This window comes from Orycteropus afer, unplaced genomic scaffold, assembly GCF_000298275.1.
Source record: "Orycteropus afer afer isolate SDZICR_OR568_19922 unplaced genomic scaffold, OryAfe1.0 scaffold00074, whole genome shotgun sequence".
In the NCBI taxonomy this organism is placed as follows: Eukaryota; Metazoa; Chordata; class Mammalia; order Tubulidentata; family Orycteropodidae; genus Orycteropus; species Orycteropus afer.
Genome location: NW_006921661.1, coordinates 6755363 through 6772088, shown reverse-complemented (window position 1 = coordinate 6772088; position 16726 = coordinate 6755363). Strand labels below are relative to the sequence as shown.

The 16726-nt window shown below is 46.1% G+C and overlaps 1 protein-coding gene across 1 annotated transcript in view; it reads right to left on the bottom strand.

Annotated features, from left to right (window-relative positions):
- Positions 1 to 16726, bottom strand: part of CHRDL2 (chordin like 2) — a 37104-nt gene that overhangs the window by 14944 nt on the left and 5434 nt on the right. Inside the window, exons 2-4 of the mRNA XM_007940940.2 lie at positions 9537 to 9649; positions 5333 to 5426; positions 3090 to 3232 (exon numbers count right to left, since the gene is read on the bottom strand). Of these exons, the coding sequence (XP_007939131.1) occupies positions 3090 to 3232; positions 5333 to 5426; positions 9537 to 9649 (350 nt within the window). The remainder of the gene's footprint in view (positions 1 to 3089; positions 3233 to 5332; positions 5427 to 9536; positions 9650 to 16726) is intronic.

The window sequence follows — 16726 nt, the reverse complement described above, 5'->3', positions numbered from 1 at the left end:
ATTGGAGGAACCCCCAAGACTATTGCCCTAAGTCACCCTTCTAATGTGGAACTGAAGCCATTCCCGGAAGCCACCTCTCAACCAAAAAATAAGCTGGCCTATAAAATAAACAATACCTGTGAAGAATGTGCTTCTTAGAACAATCTACTACATGAGGGCAAAAGGGCAACATTTGCCCAAAAACAGAGACAAGAAGGCAGGAAGAGGCAAGGAAACCAGAAGAATGGAAACAGGGAATCCACAGTGGAAATGGGGAGAGTGTTGACACATTGTTGTTGTTGTTGTTATATGCCGTTGAGTCGGACCTCACTCATAGCGATCCCTCCTTGGGTTTCTGAGGCAATTCTGAGGCAATATTGCTATTGCAGAGATTGCAAACAATGTCATGGAAAAGATTATATATGAATTATTGAGTGGAAAACTAATTTGCTGTGTAAACTTTCACCTAAACCATAATAAAATGAAAAAATGCAACCCACTGCTGTGGAGTGGGATCTGACTCATAATGACCCCTCCTTGGGTTTCTGAAGTGGTATCACTACGGAAGTAGATTGCCCAGTCTTCTTTCTGAGGAGTGGCTGGTGGGTTTAAACCTCCAGGCTTCTGGTTAGCAGTCAAATGCCTTAGGCACTATGCTACCAGAGCTCCCCATAATACAATGTTCAAAAAAAAACAAAGAATGCACTTACCACCCCACCACCATCATTTCTGTCTCTTCCCACAAACCCCTCTTAATCCAGGCTACTCTATAGGAAACAGCACAATGCAGAGAAAAGAGCATGGGCTTTGGAGTCATATAGGCCTGGGTCTGAAGGCTGGTTTTACCACTTACTAGCTCTGTGACCTTAGGCCCAGTTACTTAGCTACTCTGAGCCACAGTTTCCTTTATCTGAAAAATAGGAATAATGATAGGGATACTGTATATAAACACAGGGCATTTCCATGAAACTAGTAGGTACAATATACTAGATCACTGCAAGAGGTTCAGATCTTGCAAAAATATAATTGCTTATTAGGTTGCTTTATAAATAATCATTCCATTATTGATAAGTTTTTTGCTCTGCAGCACAGATACTTTAAGATTCAGAGCTAGACAGATGGGGCCCTAAATTAGTTTCTGAGGGCTGCTGTAGCAAAGTACCACAAATTGGTGGCTTAGAACAACATAAAGGTATTGTCTCATAGTTCTGGAGTCCAGAAGTCCAAAATCAAGGTGCTGGCAGGGCCATGCTCCCTCCAAAGCCTCTAGGGAAGGATCTTTCCATGTCTCTTCCAGCTTTGGATAGCCCCAGGTGTTCCTTGGTTTACACAGCATAACTCCAATCTCTGCCTCCATTTTCACGTGGCCATCTTCCTTCTATCTATCTATGTCTCCTCTTCTTAAAAGGACACCAGTCATATTGGATGAGGGTCCGCCCTAATGACCTTAACTTGATCATATCTACAAAGACCCTCTTTCCAAATAAGGTCGCATTCATAGGTACCAGAGGTTAGGGTTTCAACATATCTTTTTTGGAGCCACAATTCAACACACAACAGACCCTTTCACTGAAAAGATGGGGAGACAGGCACTGAGAGGAGAAGTGACTTGTTCAAGGTCATACAGTGAATTATGGCAGAGCTGGTGCTCAAATGTGGGTCTCTTAATACCTAGTGTGGTGGTTAAGTTTTTGTGTCAACTTGGCTAGGCCTTGTTTAGTGGCTGGGCAGCTGGTGGTAGTTATTCCCCATGATGAGACTGGCAATCAACTCCATGGTGGGATCTACCACAAGCAGCTGAGTAGCTGCTTTAGGGATGTGGTCTGCTTCCCATAAATAAGCAGCAGCTTTGGAAATGATCTCTAGCTTATGGGACGCTTGAACCCTGCATGTAGTTGTGTCATTGTTTAGCAACTGCCATGCTCTGCCGACCTTGGGACTTTCAGTAGACTTGAATTAATGGCCTGCTGTGTGGTTTGATAACATCAGGACTGTGCCTTTTCACTTGTCAACCTTGGGCTTGTCAGTCTGAGCAGCCAGCAGCTGTCTGAATGAAGAAAAGCCTCCAGCTTCAGTGGGCCGGGAGCAGAAGGCAGAGCTGAAGCCCAAGGTTGAGGGGCTTTCACCTAGCTCCTAGAGCCTGGCACTTTGAACTCAGGCTAAAGCCGCCAAACTGTAAGAGAATAAGTTCCTGTTTCTTCAAGCCATCCCATTTGTGGTATATTCTTGTGAGAATGGCACTAGGTAACGACAATACCTAGTCTAGGCGTGATACCCTAATATCACTGCTAAATCAAATGATTATTTTAAACAGAGAGGACATTAGTGGTCCTTTATGCACTCAGATGAACTGAGAGCCAGAGAAGTTTGATGATCAGAGTGTAAGGAAACTGAAAGGGCAGGAATCTCTACTGCCAATGCACAGATGAGGAGCTAAGTCCAGAGGGAAGGTAGGAATGACAAGGTGAAAAACACTGGCAAACCTGCAGCTGAGCTATGCCTGGAACCTTCCAATAAGGAGAGTGAAGATTTTCCTGATTAGAGCTTGCTTGGCTTCAGTGTCTGTCCCCTGATAATAGCAAAGTGAACCCTGCCTGGCCCCAGGCCCAACACTGACCACAAATGGGGAGTTTAAGAAGCTTCAGATTAAGTTGTTTTTGTTACAAATTAGTCTGGCTCCGGCTCTAGGCCCCAAGACTGGTAATTAATCACTCACTCTTTCACTCATTCATTCACTCATTAATTCATTCATTCCACAATCATTACAGGCATTCTCTGTATGCCAGGGCCTGGCCTGGAAGCAGCAGAGAATACAGAAATGAATGGGGTATGTTCCCTTCCTTCAATGAGTGCAGAGTGTAGTGAGGGAAACAGAAATGGGCAAGATGACCAGGGATGTAACACAAGAAATTCAAGAGGGTGTAGGGGCCCAGAGGAGGGTTACCTGACTGAGCTAGGGGCAGGACACATCAAACCCTAGCTGTTGGATGTTCCCTTTCCCGTGAGCCTATTTATTCTCACTTTGCCCATAACCAGGGGGAACACATTTCCCCCAATCTACATTATCATGGACGACGGCCTTGGGCTAAAGGGAAAGTTGAAGCTCTTACTGTGCAGCTGCAGAGGACACACTGGTTGGGCAGGCGGGAGGGGAACAGCTCACGGGCACTGAAGGTCTCTCCATGTTGGTACATGGTCCCATTGTGCTGGCAGGACTTTGGGGGGGCCCGGAGTCCAGAGGGAGTATGAGGTTCTGCAAGTGGAGAGGAGCAGGAAGAAGAAAATGCAGTTTCATATGAATCTAAGAGCTTTGCTAGAATTAACCAAGCAACTTTTCTGAAGATTTTACATTTTAGCCCATCTTGGCATTTTAAGTGAGTTCTAGTCTTAGCCTGGTGGTGTTGTGCCTAAAGCATTTGACTGCTAACCAGAAGGCTGGCAGTTCAAACCCACCAGCCACTCCTCGGAAGAAAGATTGGGCAATCTATTTCTGTAGAGATACTGCCTTGGAAACCCAAGGAGGGGTCGCTATGACTCAAATTGACTCAATGGCAGTGAGTTTGGTTTGGTTTTGAGTCTTAGCCTTCCCAACCATTCCCCATTTCAGCAAACCAAGAGGTCCTGCTGATACCTTTACCTGACCATGCCATTCCCTCCCAACGTTCCTCACTATGGTCTTTCAGCCCTTCAGTGTCTGAGATGGCCCTGACTAGTAAAAAGGAAAGGCCAGAAGTCTGAGTGAGTTCATTCATCGTTCAGTAAGTGCTCATGGAGTACTTCCCAGTGCCATGCACTGTGCTAGGCACTGGAGAGACAGGCATGAACAATACAAAGTCCCTGCCCTCTTGGAATTACATTTTAGTGGAGTTAGCTGGGTTGCTCTAGACTGTCCCTGTGCTTGATGTAAGCTCCTTTTACTCATTGGTCACCACAACCCTCCTCCTCATCACCCACCAATCAGTCAGTCTTCCTCCTGTAGGGGAGAGGAGTAAGCCTCTAGCCCTGAAAGAACTGCAGATCTGAGGCTCATTCATTCATTCAACACTGTTAATAAGCGCCTTCTCTGTACCAAGTACCATGCTAGGCACTGGGAATGGAGTGATGCATAAGATTCAGCCCCCACCATCAAGACACTCATAATCTCATTGGGTAGAGAGACAAGTCACAATCAATTACACTGTAGTACAGTAAGGGCTAGGGAAGAAAGAAGCACAGAAGTTGTGGCAGCACAAAGGAGGAGCCCCTAACTCAGCTGGATGGGAGGGGGGTCAGGGCACACTTCCTGAAGGGGCTGATAGCTGAGCTGAGTCTTGAACAAGAAGTAAATAGAAGCAAGTAAAGGGACAGATTATGGAAAGAGAGAGAGTGAAGAGCATTCGAGGAAAAAGAGGCCTGGTTCAAGGCATCGAGGAGGAAGTCCCAAAGTGGGCAAGGAGAGGTAAGGGCACCTTAGAGATAGCCTCAGACATGGGGGAGGTGAGATGTCCCCTTCCTAAGCAAGATAAAGCTCAGAGGCTCTGCTCCCTAAGGAAACCCAGAGCCAGGAATCTGTATGAACCACTGGGATCTCACTTAGAAAAATGAGCCCTTCCACACGTAAACTCCATGCAGGTCATCAAATCACCAGGAGATTCCTAGTTTCAGAGCCAAGAGTTGAGGCAAATCTCAGGAACCCCCCCTTTTCATCACCTTCTCTCAACATTTATTCCTTCTTCTAAATCTGCCTCCCCACTGGCTGATCCTCACTGGCCATTTATGTGATACATCAGTTTCTTCTCAAGCCACCTCTCCTCCCATACCTCTACTTCCTAGAATCCCAGTCTCAGAGGCTCTTAGAATCTTAAAATAATGGAATCATAGACATTGCGCATCAAGACCCAGAGAATCCCAGAATCTTAGCACTGGGAGGAATCTCAGGGTACCTCTACTGCAATTCCTTGGTCATTCTCAGCCCAGGGTGAAAATCCCCTGGCAGTCTCTCTACAGGGCTCCCAGTCCAAGCCAACTCACCTCCAGTTCCAGAGAGCATGTCTGCTCCCTCCAGCTCAGGCCAGCTCAAGAGAGACTGGAGCACAAGTATGCCCATTAACAAGTCAAGAAGCCCCTATTTCTTTCAGCCACCTTTCACATTTTCTCCCTCCTCCTGCGATGCACATCTATTTAAGAATTAGAAGGTTGCCTCTACTCCAGCTCTCCAGGATGTTTGTTTGTTTTTCTTGAGCATCTTTGTGTCTCCACACCTCTGAGGGGGTTAGAGACTGCTCCTCTCGTTCCAGGAGGCTCCTCAGCCAAAGCCACTGTATTGGGAGTGAGATAAAGAAGCTGGAGAAAGGGGAGGAGTAAGTCTACTTACCCACACACCTGGGACAGCACTGCTGTGGCTCAGTCACAGGCTGGGGGCAGTGGACAGGTGGGCAGTGGAGGCGGTAACAACTCACATGGGCACTCTGAAAGGGACAGAGGGGTCAGTTCCAAAGAGCCATTGCCTTCCACTCTTACCTGCCCTCTCTCAAAACTATCACTCCAACTGCTCACCACTACTCTGTGACAGGATTAAAACAATGAACTCAAACGTCTCCAAGCTTTCCCCTTTCCCTGCCCACAAAGGAGATCTTGCTTGGCCCACTCATTTGCATCCTTCAGCTACCATCAGAGAAGGGCAAACCCATTCATGGTCCCAAGTTCTTTAGCTTTTTCAAGTACAAGCAAAGAATGAGGCAGAGAAACATATACACAGCGAGATGAGCAGAAACAGAATCTGAGAGAGAGAGGCCACAACCCCTTTAGGAATGTTTCCCAATTTGCCAGGCAGTTGTTTTTTGTTTTTTTAATTGTGATTTGGGTGAAAGTTTACAGAGCAAATACACTTTCCATACAGCAGTTCACACACACATTGTCTCATGACATTGACTACGATTTACCCCAATGCAACAGCTCCCCTTCCACTTCCTCCCGATAGTTACCTCTTCCCTGTGTGCATCCCTCCATGCACTCCTGCCCCCCTGAGCTGACTCCCTGTGCATAAACAGCCCTTCTTTCTCCCATGATTGTTCTCTCCAAGGAGTGTACCTACCTCAGGTAAATGTTCAACTCATATGCCTGTCTTTTGTTTGGCTGGAAGCCACAGGTATGAGTTCAATTTCAGACCTGAAGGGCAGCTAGGGACCATAGTCTCAGTGGTTCCACCACACTCTATCAGACCAGCTAAACTGGTCCCTTTTTTTTTTTTTTTTTTTCCCCAAATGATTTTGAGTTTTGCTCCACATTGTTCTCCCTCTGTATCAAGATCTTCTACATAGATCCCCCTCCGAGTGGTTGACTGTGGTAGCCTGGCACCATCTAGTTCTTCTGGTCTCATATTCATATAGGCTGAGGATCTCATGGTGTACTAGTTGTGAGGACTAATTGTTTCCATGAATCTTTGGTTTTCTTCATTCTTTGCTCTGGACGAGGAGAGACCCATAGTTGCATCTAGATGGCTGCTTGCAAGCTTTTAAGATCCCAGTCGCTACTCGACAAAGTAGGAGGTGGAACAATGTTTTGTGCAGTATGTTATGCCAATTGAGCTCAATGTCCCCTGTGACTATGGTCCCAAGCCCACAGGTTCAACTACTCGGTCCCTCTGGGTAGCTGGATGTGACCAAGAAGTGACTACAACCTTGTCCCTTGTCAGCTCTGCTATATCCACCAGACAGTTTTTTGCCTCCTCCTCTGGCTTCACACATCTTGCACTTCCCCCTGTTATGAGGATCACGGTCTAGTCTAGAGAATGAATGGAGTCCCTCAGATGAGAAACTGAGATGCAGTGGAAGGGACTCTGTGGCCTAAGAGTTTGACCTTCTCTCTTGATTCTAGCCTTGAACGAGCCAAGGATGGAGATGATTAGCAACTCTGCAGCAAGAAATAAGATGAGACAGGCTTGGAGCTGAAAGTGTAACAGGACAAGGCTGGAGGCCTGCCAGTCATGTGATAAAGCCCTTTGCAGCTGAAGGGTACCTCTCAGAAAAGTCATAGCTACCATTTATTGAGTGCCTACTATGTAGGGACATTATTTATAAATATATCATTTCCCTTCGTCTTTGCGACAACCCTAGAAGTAGGTTCTGTTATCCATATTTTACAAATGCAAAAAGAGGCTCCAGGAGGCTAAGTAAATTGCCTAAGGTCACACAGCTGATAAGCAGTGTCACTGGGGTCCATGTATTTTCCATGATGCTGAGCTACTTCTAGGAGGTCTGGTAGCATAGTGCCTAAGGCATTTGACTGGTAACCAGAAGGCTGGTGATTCAAACTCACCAGCCACTCCTTGGAAGGAAGATGGGGCAATGTACTATCCATAGTGATACCACCTGGGAAACCCAAGGAGGGGTCACTATGAGTCGGGTCAGATTCGACAGCACTAAGTTTGGTTTGGTTTGGTTTTGGAGCTGCTTCTGGTGGATGGAATGTGGACTCATTCATTCACTCAATATTTACTACATGCCTAGGATACCCAGCCTTCTCTGAGCACCAGAGAGAAAGCAGTGAATAAGACTGATAAGATTTGTGCTCTCATGGAGCTTATATCCTAACAGTGGGAGATAGACTACAAAAAAATAAACAAGTAAAGGAACAAGATAACTTTAGATATTAAGTTCATGATACTAATGAAACAGGGTAATGAGATTGCGTTGACAAGGTTAGACTATTTTAGAAACAGCTTCTGGGAAAGACCTCCTAAAGAGGTAACATTTACGTTACGAACTGCGAGATGTCAAGGAGCCACTCATGAGAAGATCCTGGGAAAAGCATTCTGGGCAGAGGGAACAACAACTGCAAAGTCCTCGAGTGGGAATGAGTTTGAAATGCTGGAAGAACTGAAAGGCCAGAGTGGCTGGAACAAATATGAAATGAGGTTGGCAAATAAGGAAGAAGCCATATCACTCAATGCCTTGTAGCAAGGACTTTGAATTTGGCTTTAAGAGGCTATTGGAGGCTTTTATGAGAGGAATGGCATGGTCTGTTTCATGTTCAGGGAAAAAAAAAAAAAAAAAAACCTCTGGCTGTTATATGGAGAATGTATTTAGAAGGGTGAATAGGGAGACCAATTAGGAGGCTCATGTAGCAACCCAGGTGAGAGATAAAGGTGGTTTAGATTAGGGGGAGCAGTCACAATAGAGGGATTTAGGGTATTTTGGAGATATTGGCAACAAGCCTTTCAGTTGAGGACAAAAATTGTGTGTGTGAACTCTGGGGAAAGGAGAAATGAGTTAGCTTCAGTGGGTCACAAAACTTGGACTTTGTCAACTGGATCATGTGCTATGTCTTGAATTTTCTGTTATGGTTTCCTTTCTGTTCTCTGGCTAATTTATTTCTGAGAAGGTTGATGTGCTAAGGAAAGCCAAGGGAAGGCAATAGTGGGAAGGTTATGTCCCTGTTTGAGTCAGAGTTCTACTTGGGGGCCAACATGGTAGAAGCAGTGGAGAATCACAGGGAAAGACCCCAAGAAGAGTGAGATGCCAGTGGTCAGGGTGAGTGTCTCCTCAGGGTGCTTCTCTGCTCCCACCTCAGAGGATTTTTACTTTGTTTTAGCAAAAGAGGCCCTTATAGGCCATCTGCATTCCTCTCTTGGCTTTGTGCAAGGAAAGAGCCAAGGCTAAGGGTCGGGCTCCAGTTGGGAGCTTCAAGCACCAACCCATGGTCTGAGACAGCTGAGGACTTCCTACCAACCAGGCTGGGCCTCAGGCTAAAGTCAAGGTTTTTCAAACATCCGAAGGTCACTTCCTTCTTTTCTACCCCTCCAGTCTCATACCTGACCTGAGAATTCTGGGCCACACAGAAGTCTCATTTACCTCACAAGGCAAGGCACTATGGAAGATGCTAGGTACAAAAGACATGGTCTTTGCCTTCAGCTTTCAGCAGGGCACCATGATGGGCATGAGTGAGGGCCAGGAAGACCTGTTCTCAGGAACTCAGTCTAGGAGGGGCACTAATTCATGGACACAGCCAATGTGGTGACCATATATACAAGCAGAAAGAGACAGAGAAACGTATATGCAAGCCCGAAAGAAGAAAGCACTTCCGGCTGAGGAATCACCTAAGACTTACTGATGGAGGTGGGATTAGATGAAGACTTAAGGAATAACTGTTTGGACTAGTGGGGTTGGGAGAAGGCATCCTAAGGCAGAGTGGCAGGAGAAGTGGCTGGAAAATAGTACATGAAAAGCAAGGAATGAGAAGTAAGGTCCACTCCAGTGCACAGGAGGCAGGGAGGCTGAGACCAGCTCAAAGTGGAAGGTAGGATGGGATGAGAGATGGGAGACCCAGATCTTCATCCCTGTCCAGCCACTGGCATGATATATGACTTATTTCTGGGAGATGTACTCCTATGTACTGAATTCTTATTAGTGAAGTGGCTTACCCCAAGTCCCTTTGCTGTAGCTGACAGCATGATTCTAGAGAACTTGGTTCTAGAGTGCCCCTGACCTCCAGAGCTTCTGACTGCCCTCCCTCCCTCTGTAATGACTTCTCTTCATGTCTCCCAGCCATATGTGACTCAGGTGGCCAGAGGAACCTACCTTGGAGCAGGTACAGCGCAGGCAGTACATCAGGCCCTGTGGCTCCAAGTAGGGGTGCCAGCTCTCACCAGGGGAATATCTCTTCCCATGGAAAAGGCAAAACATATCTGGACCTGAAAAACCATGAGTGCTAGGTTAGTCCCAGGAGGCTTCAGCCCAAAGACCTTGCTTCACTTTCTTTCTTTCTGGCTCTGTGAAGGATATCATTTGTGTCACCTTGGCACAAGGGAATCTGCTGTTCATGCTCTTCTGGTCAGGGCATCAGAACATCTGAGTTTGAATCATAGCTTGACCACACACTTGCTGTGTGACACCTCTGTCCCTCTCTGAGCTTCAATCTCCTCATCTGTGAGGTGGAGAATAATGATTTAACTAACACCTATCTCACTCGGCCATTGGGAGCTCTGGTAGCATAGTGCCTAAGGCACTTGACTGCTAACCAGAAGGCTGGTGGTTCAAACCCACCAGCCACTCCTCAAAAGTAAGGTTGAGCAATCTACTTCCATAGTCATATTACCTCGGAAACCCAAGGAGGGGTCGCTATGAGTTGGGTCCGACTCGACAGCAAACAACTCACTGGGCCGTTAGGGGATCAAGCAGTGAAAGTGCTTTACAGATTTAAATTGTGGTATAAATGTGAGTTATTGTGATTAGATGAATAATCTAAGGCCCAGAGAGAATAAATAATACTGCTAAGGCCACATAGCAAGTCAGTCACCAAACAGGGATGACAGCCTAAGTCTCCTGACTCTTGGTCCAGTGCTCCTTCCACCCACACATGCACACTCGTTTTCTTTTCCTTTGTCTGTCTTTCTTTACTATATTTCCAAACTCTACCTCCCCATCCACCCCAACCCTCTCTGGGTCTTGTCACATACCATTTTTAAAAAATGTTTTATTGTGATTTGGTGAAACCTTACAGAGCAAATTCATTTTCCATACAGCAGTCATACACATTTTGTTTCATGACATTGACTGCAATTCTCCAGAACGTAACAACTCTCTTCCCACTTCTTCCCCATAATTATCTCTTCCCTGTGTCTTTCCCTCCCGTGCCCTTCCCTTACCCCCAGCTGTCTCCCTGTACAAACACTGCCTTTCTGCTCTCCCATGATTGATGACCAGTTGCTCCAAGGAGTGTATCTACATGGTGTAAATGTTCACACCATATGCCTGTCTATTGTTTGTCTAGAAGTCACAGGACTGAGTTCAGTTCTAGACCTGAAGAATAACTAGCAACCATGGTCTCAGGGGTCTCACCAGGCTCTATCAGGCCAGCAAACCTGGTCTTTTTTTTTTTTTTTTATGATTTTGAGTTTTGTTCCACATTGTTCTCCCACTCTATCCAGGATCTCCTGACCGATCGATCCATCTCCGGGTGGTTGACAGTGGTAGCTGGGCACCATCTAGTTCTTCTGGTCTCATGGTCACATGGGCTGAGGATCACATAGTCTACCAATCCCTTGGACTAATTGTTTTCATGTCACATACCTTTTGAATAAAGCCATTGACAACTGGTTTCCTACTTTCATACTATGTTACGTCCCTATATCTCAGGAAGCTGAAATGGAAAGTGCTTGAATTGTGCAAACAAAGCACTGCCTAGTAAAAGGTTATCAAAAAACTTACTCTAATCTATCCTTAAAAATGGTCATTGCTACTATTGTGATTAGTGACTGGCACATCAATGAGGTTACTTTTTTGTAATTTGCATATCAGTTGTCAGTATATAACATATTAGCCACTCTGTGGAAGAAAAATGAAGCAGTCTGCTTCTGTAAAGATTTACAGCCTTGGAAACCCTATGGGACAGTTCTACACAGTCCTATAGGGTTGCTATGAGTCAGAATTGACTTGATGGTAGTGGGTATGGTTTGGGTTTTGTAAAGTGCTTACTCAACCCAGTACCTGAATGATACTATTGTTGTTGTTGTTAGGTGCCGTCGAGTCGTTTCTGACTCATAGCGACCCCATGCACAGCAGAATGAAACACTGTCCAATCCTGCACCAGCTCCATGATCCCTGCTATACTTGAGACCATCATTGCAGCCACCGTGTCAATCCATCTCGTTGAAGGCCTCCCCCTCTTTCGTCGACCCTCCACCCTACCAAGCATGACATCCTTCTCCAGGGAATGGTCCCTTCTGACAACATGACCAAAATATGTGAGACGAAGTCTGGCCATTCTCGCTTCCAAGGAGCATTCTGGCTGCACTTCCTCCAGGACAGATCTGTTAGTTCTTTTAGCAGTCCACAGTACTTTCAGCATTCTTTGCCAGCACCACAACTCAAAAGCATCAACTCTTCTTTGGTCTTCCTTATTCATTGTCCAGCTCTCACATGCATGCTATGATAATGATACTGATAATTATGCTAACAATCACAACCACACTAAAAATTAGAATAGATGACAATATCTGTCTTGCAGTATTATAATTATTATAAAACTAGATGAGAAAACTGAGGCTTCACAGAGACTAAGTGACTTGCCTAAGGCCACCCAGCTGGTGATTTAAACCTAGAACCCCAGCTCCAAAGTTGAGTTCCTTGCAATTCACCTCCCACCTATGACTTTTTTCACCCAGTCTCAGGGACTAAAGGCTCAAGTTCCTTCTTTTCTCTCTGCTCCACTGGCCACCATGCCCCATTCCCTATTTTTTTTTTCTAGGCCCTTACTGGGAGCTCTGGTGGTGTAGTGCCTAAGGCATTTGACTGCTAACCAGAAGGCTGGCGTTCAAATCCACCAACCATTCCTCGGAAGGAAGGTTGGGCAATCTACTTCCATAGTGATACCACCTCAGAAACCCAAGGAAGGGTCGCTATGAGTCAGATCTGACTCCATGGCTTTGAGTTTCTTTTTTTTAGGCCCTTACTGTTCTAGAATCTAGAAGTTGCCTTTTATGCCACATTCTAGAGTCAAAGATCTTGAAAATATTGGTTCTCACACTTTCTGAATCACATTATCTGAGACTTTGAAACTCATAGAATCTCAGAGCATTCGAAGCAGAACTAGTTGGAAGGGTTCACACCCAATGAGCAATTCCCTCCCAGTCGGTTTTGAGGAGTGGGCCAGAACTCAGCCCCTGAGCATACAGTTCTTGGGAAGAGGAGCTTATGGGACACTTCCAACTGCTAGAAAGTTTTCTCTATAAACCAAACAACCAAACTCACTGCCCTCAAGTTGCACCTGACTCATAGCAAGCCCTCTTTGGGTTTCTGAGGTGGTATCACTGAGGAAGTAGATCGCCCAACCTGCCTTCCAAGGAGTGGCTCGAAGGTTTGAACCACCAGCCTTCTGGTTAGCAGTCAAATTCCTTAAATTTGCCTCCCTCTGGCTCTCCATACTGCCCCTGCTCTACCCTTTTGGGTCTCCCAGAACAAAGACTTGAGGCCATGGTAATGATGCCTTCAGAGTCTGCACTTTGATGGCCGTGAGGACCACAGGAACACATGGCTTAGTTCCCTCTCCTAGCCCCCCGAAGTTCAGTGGGAGGGGGCGGGATTAGACAGAAGATCCCATTTCCAGCAAGGTCCCGGCTGGCCCATATCAAATGAGCTGTGTTTATCTCTTAGCTGCTGCTGGCAGAGAGGGTGGGACACAGGCCCAGCTGGGGTGCTTTTCAGAGCCAGCCCAACTCTCCAAGGAGTGAATAATGTCTTTCTTCCTCCTCCCTTCCCCCCACTACAGAGGGGGCTGATTGCAACACTGCCTCAGCCTTCCTTCTCAGCCCAGTTACTGAAGAAACCCTGACCTACCTTCCTTGCGGCAGCCTTGTAGCTCTGGCACCCCTATGCCAATTGGCACCCCATCCCTGCTGCCTGCTCTGAGCATGAAGACAGAGAGAATGTCTCAGCCAGTGCCCAGACCAGGAGGTCCCCTCCCCCCTCCAATAGGCCTGGCAGAGGCTGAGAATGTGGGGGACCTGGCAGGCTGTCCCTAAGGCCAGGAGGCCTCCTGCCCACCACAATCCCCACCCCACCCCACCCTCTAAGGTGAGAGGCACAAGGAAGGGTGGCATGGCCTGGAGCTCCCACTCCCTTTAGAGAGGTGAGTGTCCAAGGCCATGCCAAAACCAGGAGGGCAGGAAGGGCTGCCAGGCGACAGGCCTCCTCAGTTCCTGCGGTCCTGGCACTGGCCCCAATCCTTGCACATGGCTGGTGGAATAAGTTCTAGTTCCTTATGCCATGAATTCACTGAGTGACATCGGGGAAGACTCTTGGTTCCCTCTCTGAACCTCAGTTTCCCAGCTGCAAAATAAGAGGCCTTATAACCTTATGCTCTTCAGAGGGTTTCTGTTTAGATAGTTTGTGAATTCATGATCTAAAGAAGCTAAGATTCCAAAGTTCCAGGTTTTTTAAGGTTTAGGATTTGAGAATTTTGTGTTTCGAAGAGCCTACAATTCTTTAGCTTCTAGAATTCAATGATTTTGTGGTTAAGAGATTTGACCATTCCAAGATTCCATGATGTTTTGATGGTCCTTTAACATTTCAGGCTGTTAGGGGGCTCTAAGGTGGATTAGGGTGAGGTTTAGGGAGCTAGTGGGGCCAATCCTGAGTGACACTGTGAAAGAGGCAATGCTTGTCTCTCCCATCTCCCTCCCTTCTTATATACCCCTTTGGACCCTCCAAAGTGGCCTCTCAACTCTTGTCTATGCTTCAGGCCTGCCCTACTTCTTCTCCCTTCCCCATCCCATATCTCATCCCTTCAGGATTCTCCTTTCCACCTGTACCCATATTTCCCTTCCCAACACAAGGTCATGTGTGCCTTCTCTCAAAGGTCTCCTGCAGTCAACACCACCTGGCTCTGATGTCTAACTCAGGACAAAGACTGTAGTGGGGAAATTTTAGTTTGGGAAGGACAATTGGCCCTGGTTCAGGCCTTAGAGAGGCAGAGAAAGAATTAAAGTTGGATAGGACTCATATCTGTCAAAACCCCACACTCAGTGGATATATATATACAGTGATTAAGACCCTGGCTTTAGAGTCAGATAGCCAAGGTGCAAATTGTGGCTTTTGCTTTTATTCACAGTTTGGGCACATTACTTAACCATTCCAGGCCTCAGTTTCGACATCTGTTAAATATGACTAGTAATAAACTCTATCTTTTGGGATTATTGTGAAATTAAATCAGAAGATGTATGTAACATGCTTAGTGCCTGATACATATTGCATGTTCAATTAAGTAGTAGGTAAAAACAAAAAAACAGATCTAAATGCTGACCCCAAACTTCCTTACCAATCTATTCGCTATGGTATTTCCTTTACTCCCAGAATTCTAGGTTGCAGTCCCCAGGCACCTATTAGGACATAAACATCAAGCTCAGACCCCTGCTCATGGAGCTGGTATGGCTTCATAGAAGTAAGAGGCAAGAGACCAGGCTTGAGAGAGGCCAAGGGTCACAAAGGGCCTTATGAGTCTGGAGATCAAGTCATGGAAAAGCTTTAATATTGGTCAGTTATATGATCAGGTTTGCATTTTAGAATCATGACTGCAGCGGTAAGACTAGAGAATCAATTGAAAGGCAAGAATGCAGAGAGGCCAGGGTGAGGCAGCTGAAATAATGGTAGACTGTACCAAGATAGAAGCAGTGTCAATGGGCAAAAGTGTACTGACTTGATGTACACTCAACAGATAGAGTGGGAAGACTTTGGGAGGGACTGGATTCAGGTGGAGAGGTTGAAGGAGCAGTCAAGGACAGAACTGAAGTTTGGACCTGAATAAATGGTACAACATCAGAGTCAATAAACAGTAAACACCATTATCATTAGTAATAGTAATATCACTGCCTGTTAGCCATTCAATTGTTGAGCTTTTTATATATCAAGTCTTATATACATCCTTGGACCTGGAATATGATTAAATAAGACAAAGCCCCCACCTTTATGAGTTCACAGCCTAATGATGAAGACAGACAGATATAATACATACAGTTTGACAGGTGGTATGACAATGTAAGCGTAGGATCTTCAGGGAAGGCTTCCCTGGGAAGACATCTGAGCTGGATCTTGAAGGAGTTAAGGGAAAGAAGAAGGAGAGAGGTATCTCAGGCAATGGGAGCTGACTGCTAAGGCATAGAGGTGGGTGTGAACATGGTTCATACAGGAAACTACAAGTGGCTGGGGTGTGCTGAGTGCTGGCTCCCTCCCCACAGGAATTGTCCATCCAGACAGGCCATAGCCAAAGCTCTTCACCTATATTGGTTCTGGCTTAAAAGTGATGGGATTTAGTTGCTCTAATCAGAATTCAGAGAGCTATGTTTAAATCCTGTGGATCACAGTGGTCTGGTCTGTAAGCAATCATGCGGATGGCATAAGACCAGGCAATGTTTCATTCAATCATGCATAGGGTCGCCATGAGTTGGAGCTCACTCTACAGCAGCTAACAACAACAACAACAACACGTTTATCTGATAAATTCCAGATATCAGCCTCTCATGAGCTGACTCCTGCCTGCTTTTCCAGCAAAACTCTGTAGTGGCCCTGTTTTCAGCTTGGCCTCCTCTTCCTGAATCCCTCAGTCTTCACCACCCCACCAGGCTCCTTTACACTTCTGTGCCTTCCCACTTCTGTTTCCTCTGCCTAGAATGTGATTCCCTATCTCTAATGTTTGACCAACTCCTCGTTTTTCTAAAGCCAGTTTAGATACTACCCTTTCAGAGAAGCTCCCCCAACCTTCCAGACCACTGGCCTCTCCTTCCTCGGAGCTCCCAAAGAACTGAGTCTCGCTCTCTACCATAGCCCTCATCACATTGGATGAGAAGAACTAGTTAAATGGATTCTTCTTCCTCACCGAATCATGAGCTTCTTGAGGGCAAGGCCCAGATCTCATTACAAACTATAGTATCTTAAGGGCTCAATGCAGCATCTACATAAAGTTAATCACTGCCATGGAGTCAGATCCGACTCATAGAAACCCCTCCTTGGGTTTCCAAGGCAGTATCACTACGAAAGTAGATTGTCCAACCTTTCTTCCAAGGAGTGCCTGGTGGGTTTGAACCACCAGCCTTCTGGTTAGCAGTCAAATGCCTTAGGGACTACGCCACCAGAGCTCCTACATAGAGTTAAGGCTGGCAAAATGAATGAACTATAACAGAATGGAGCCTATGGACAGGGACAGGTTCTGGAAGAAGAGGCGATTAATGGTCTTTATTCCTGGAAACCTCTTTCTTTAACAAAAAGAGAAGTTCATT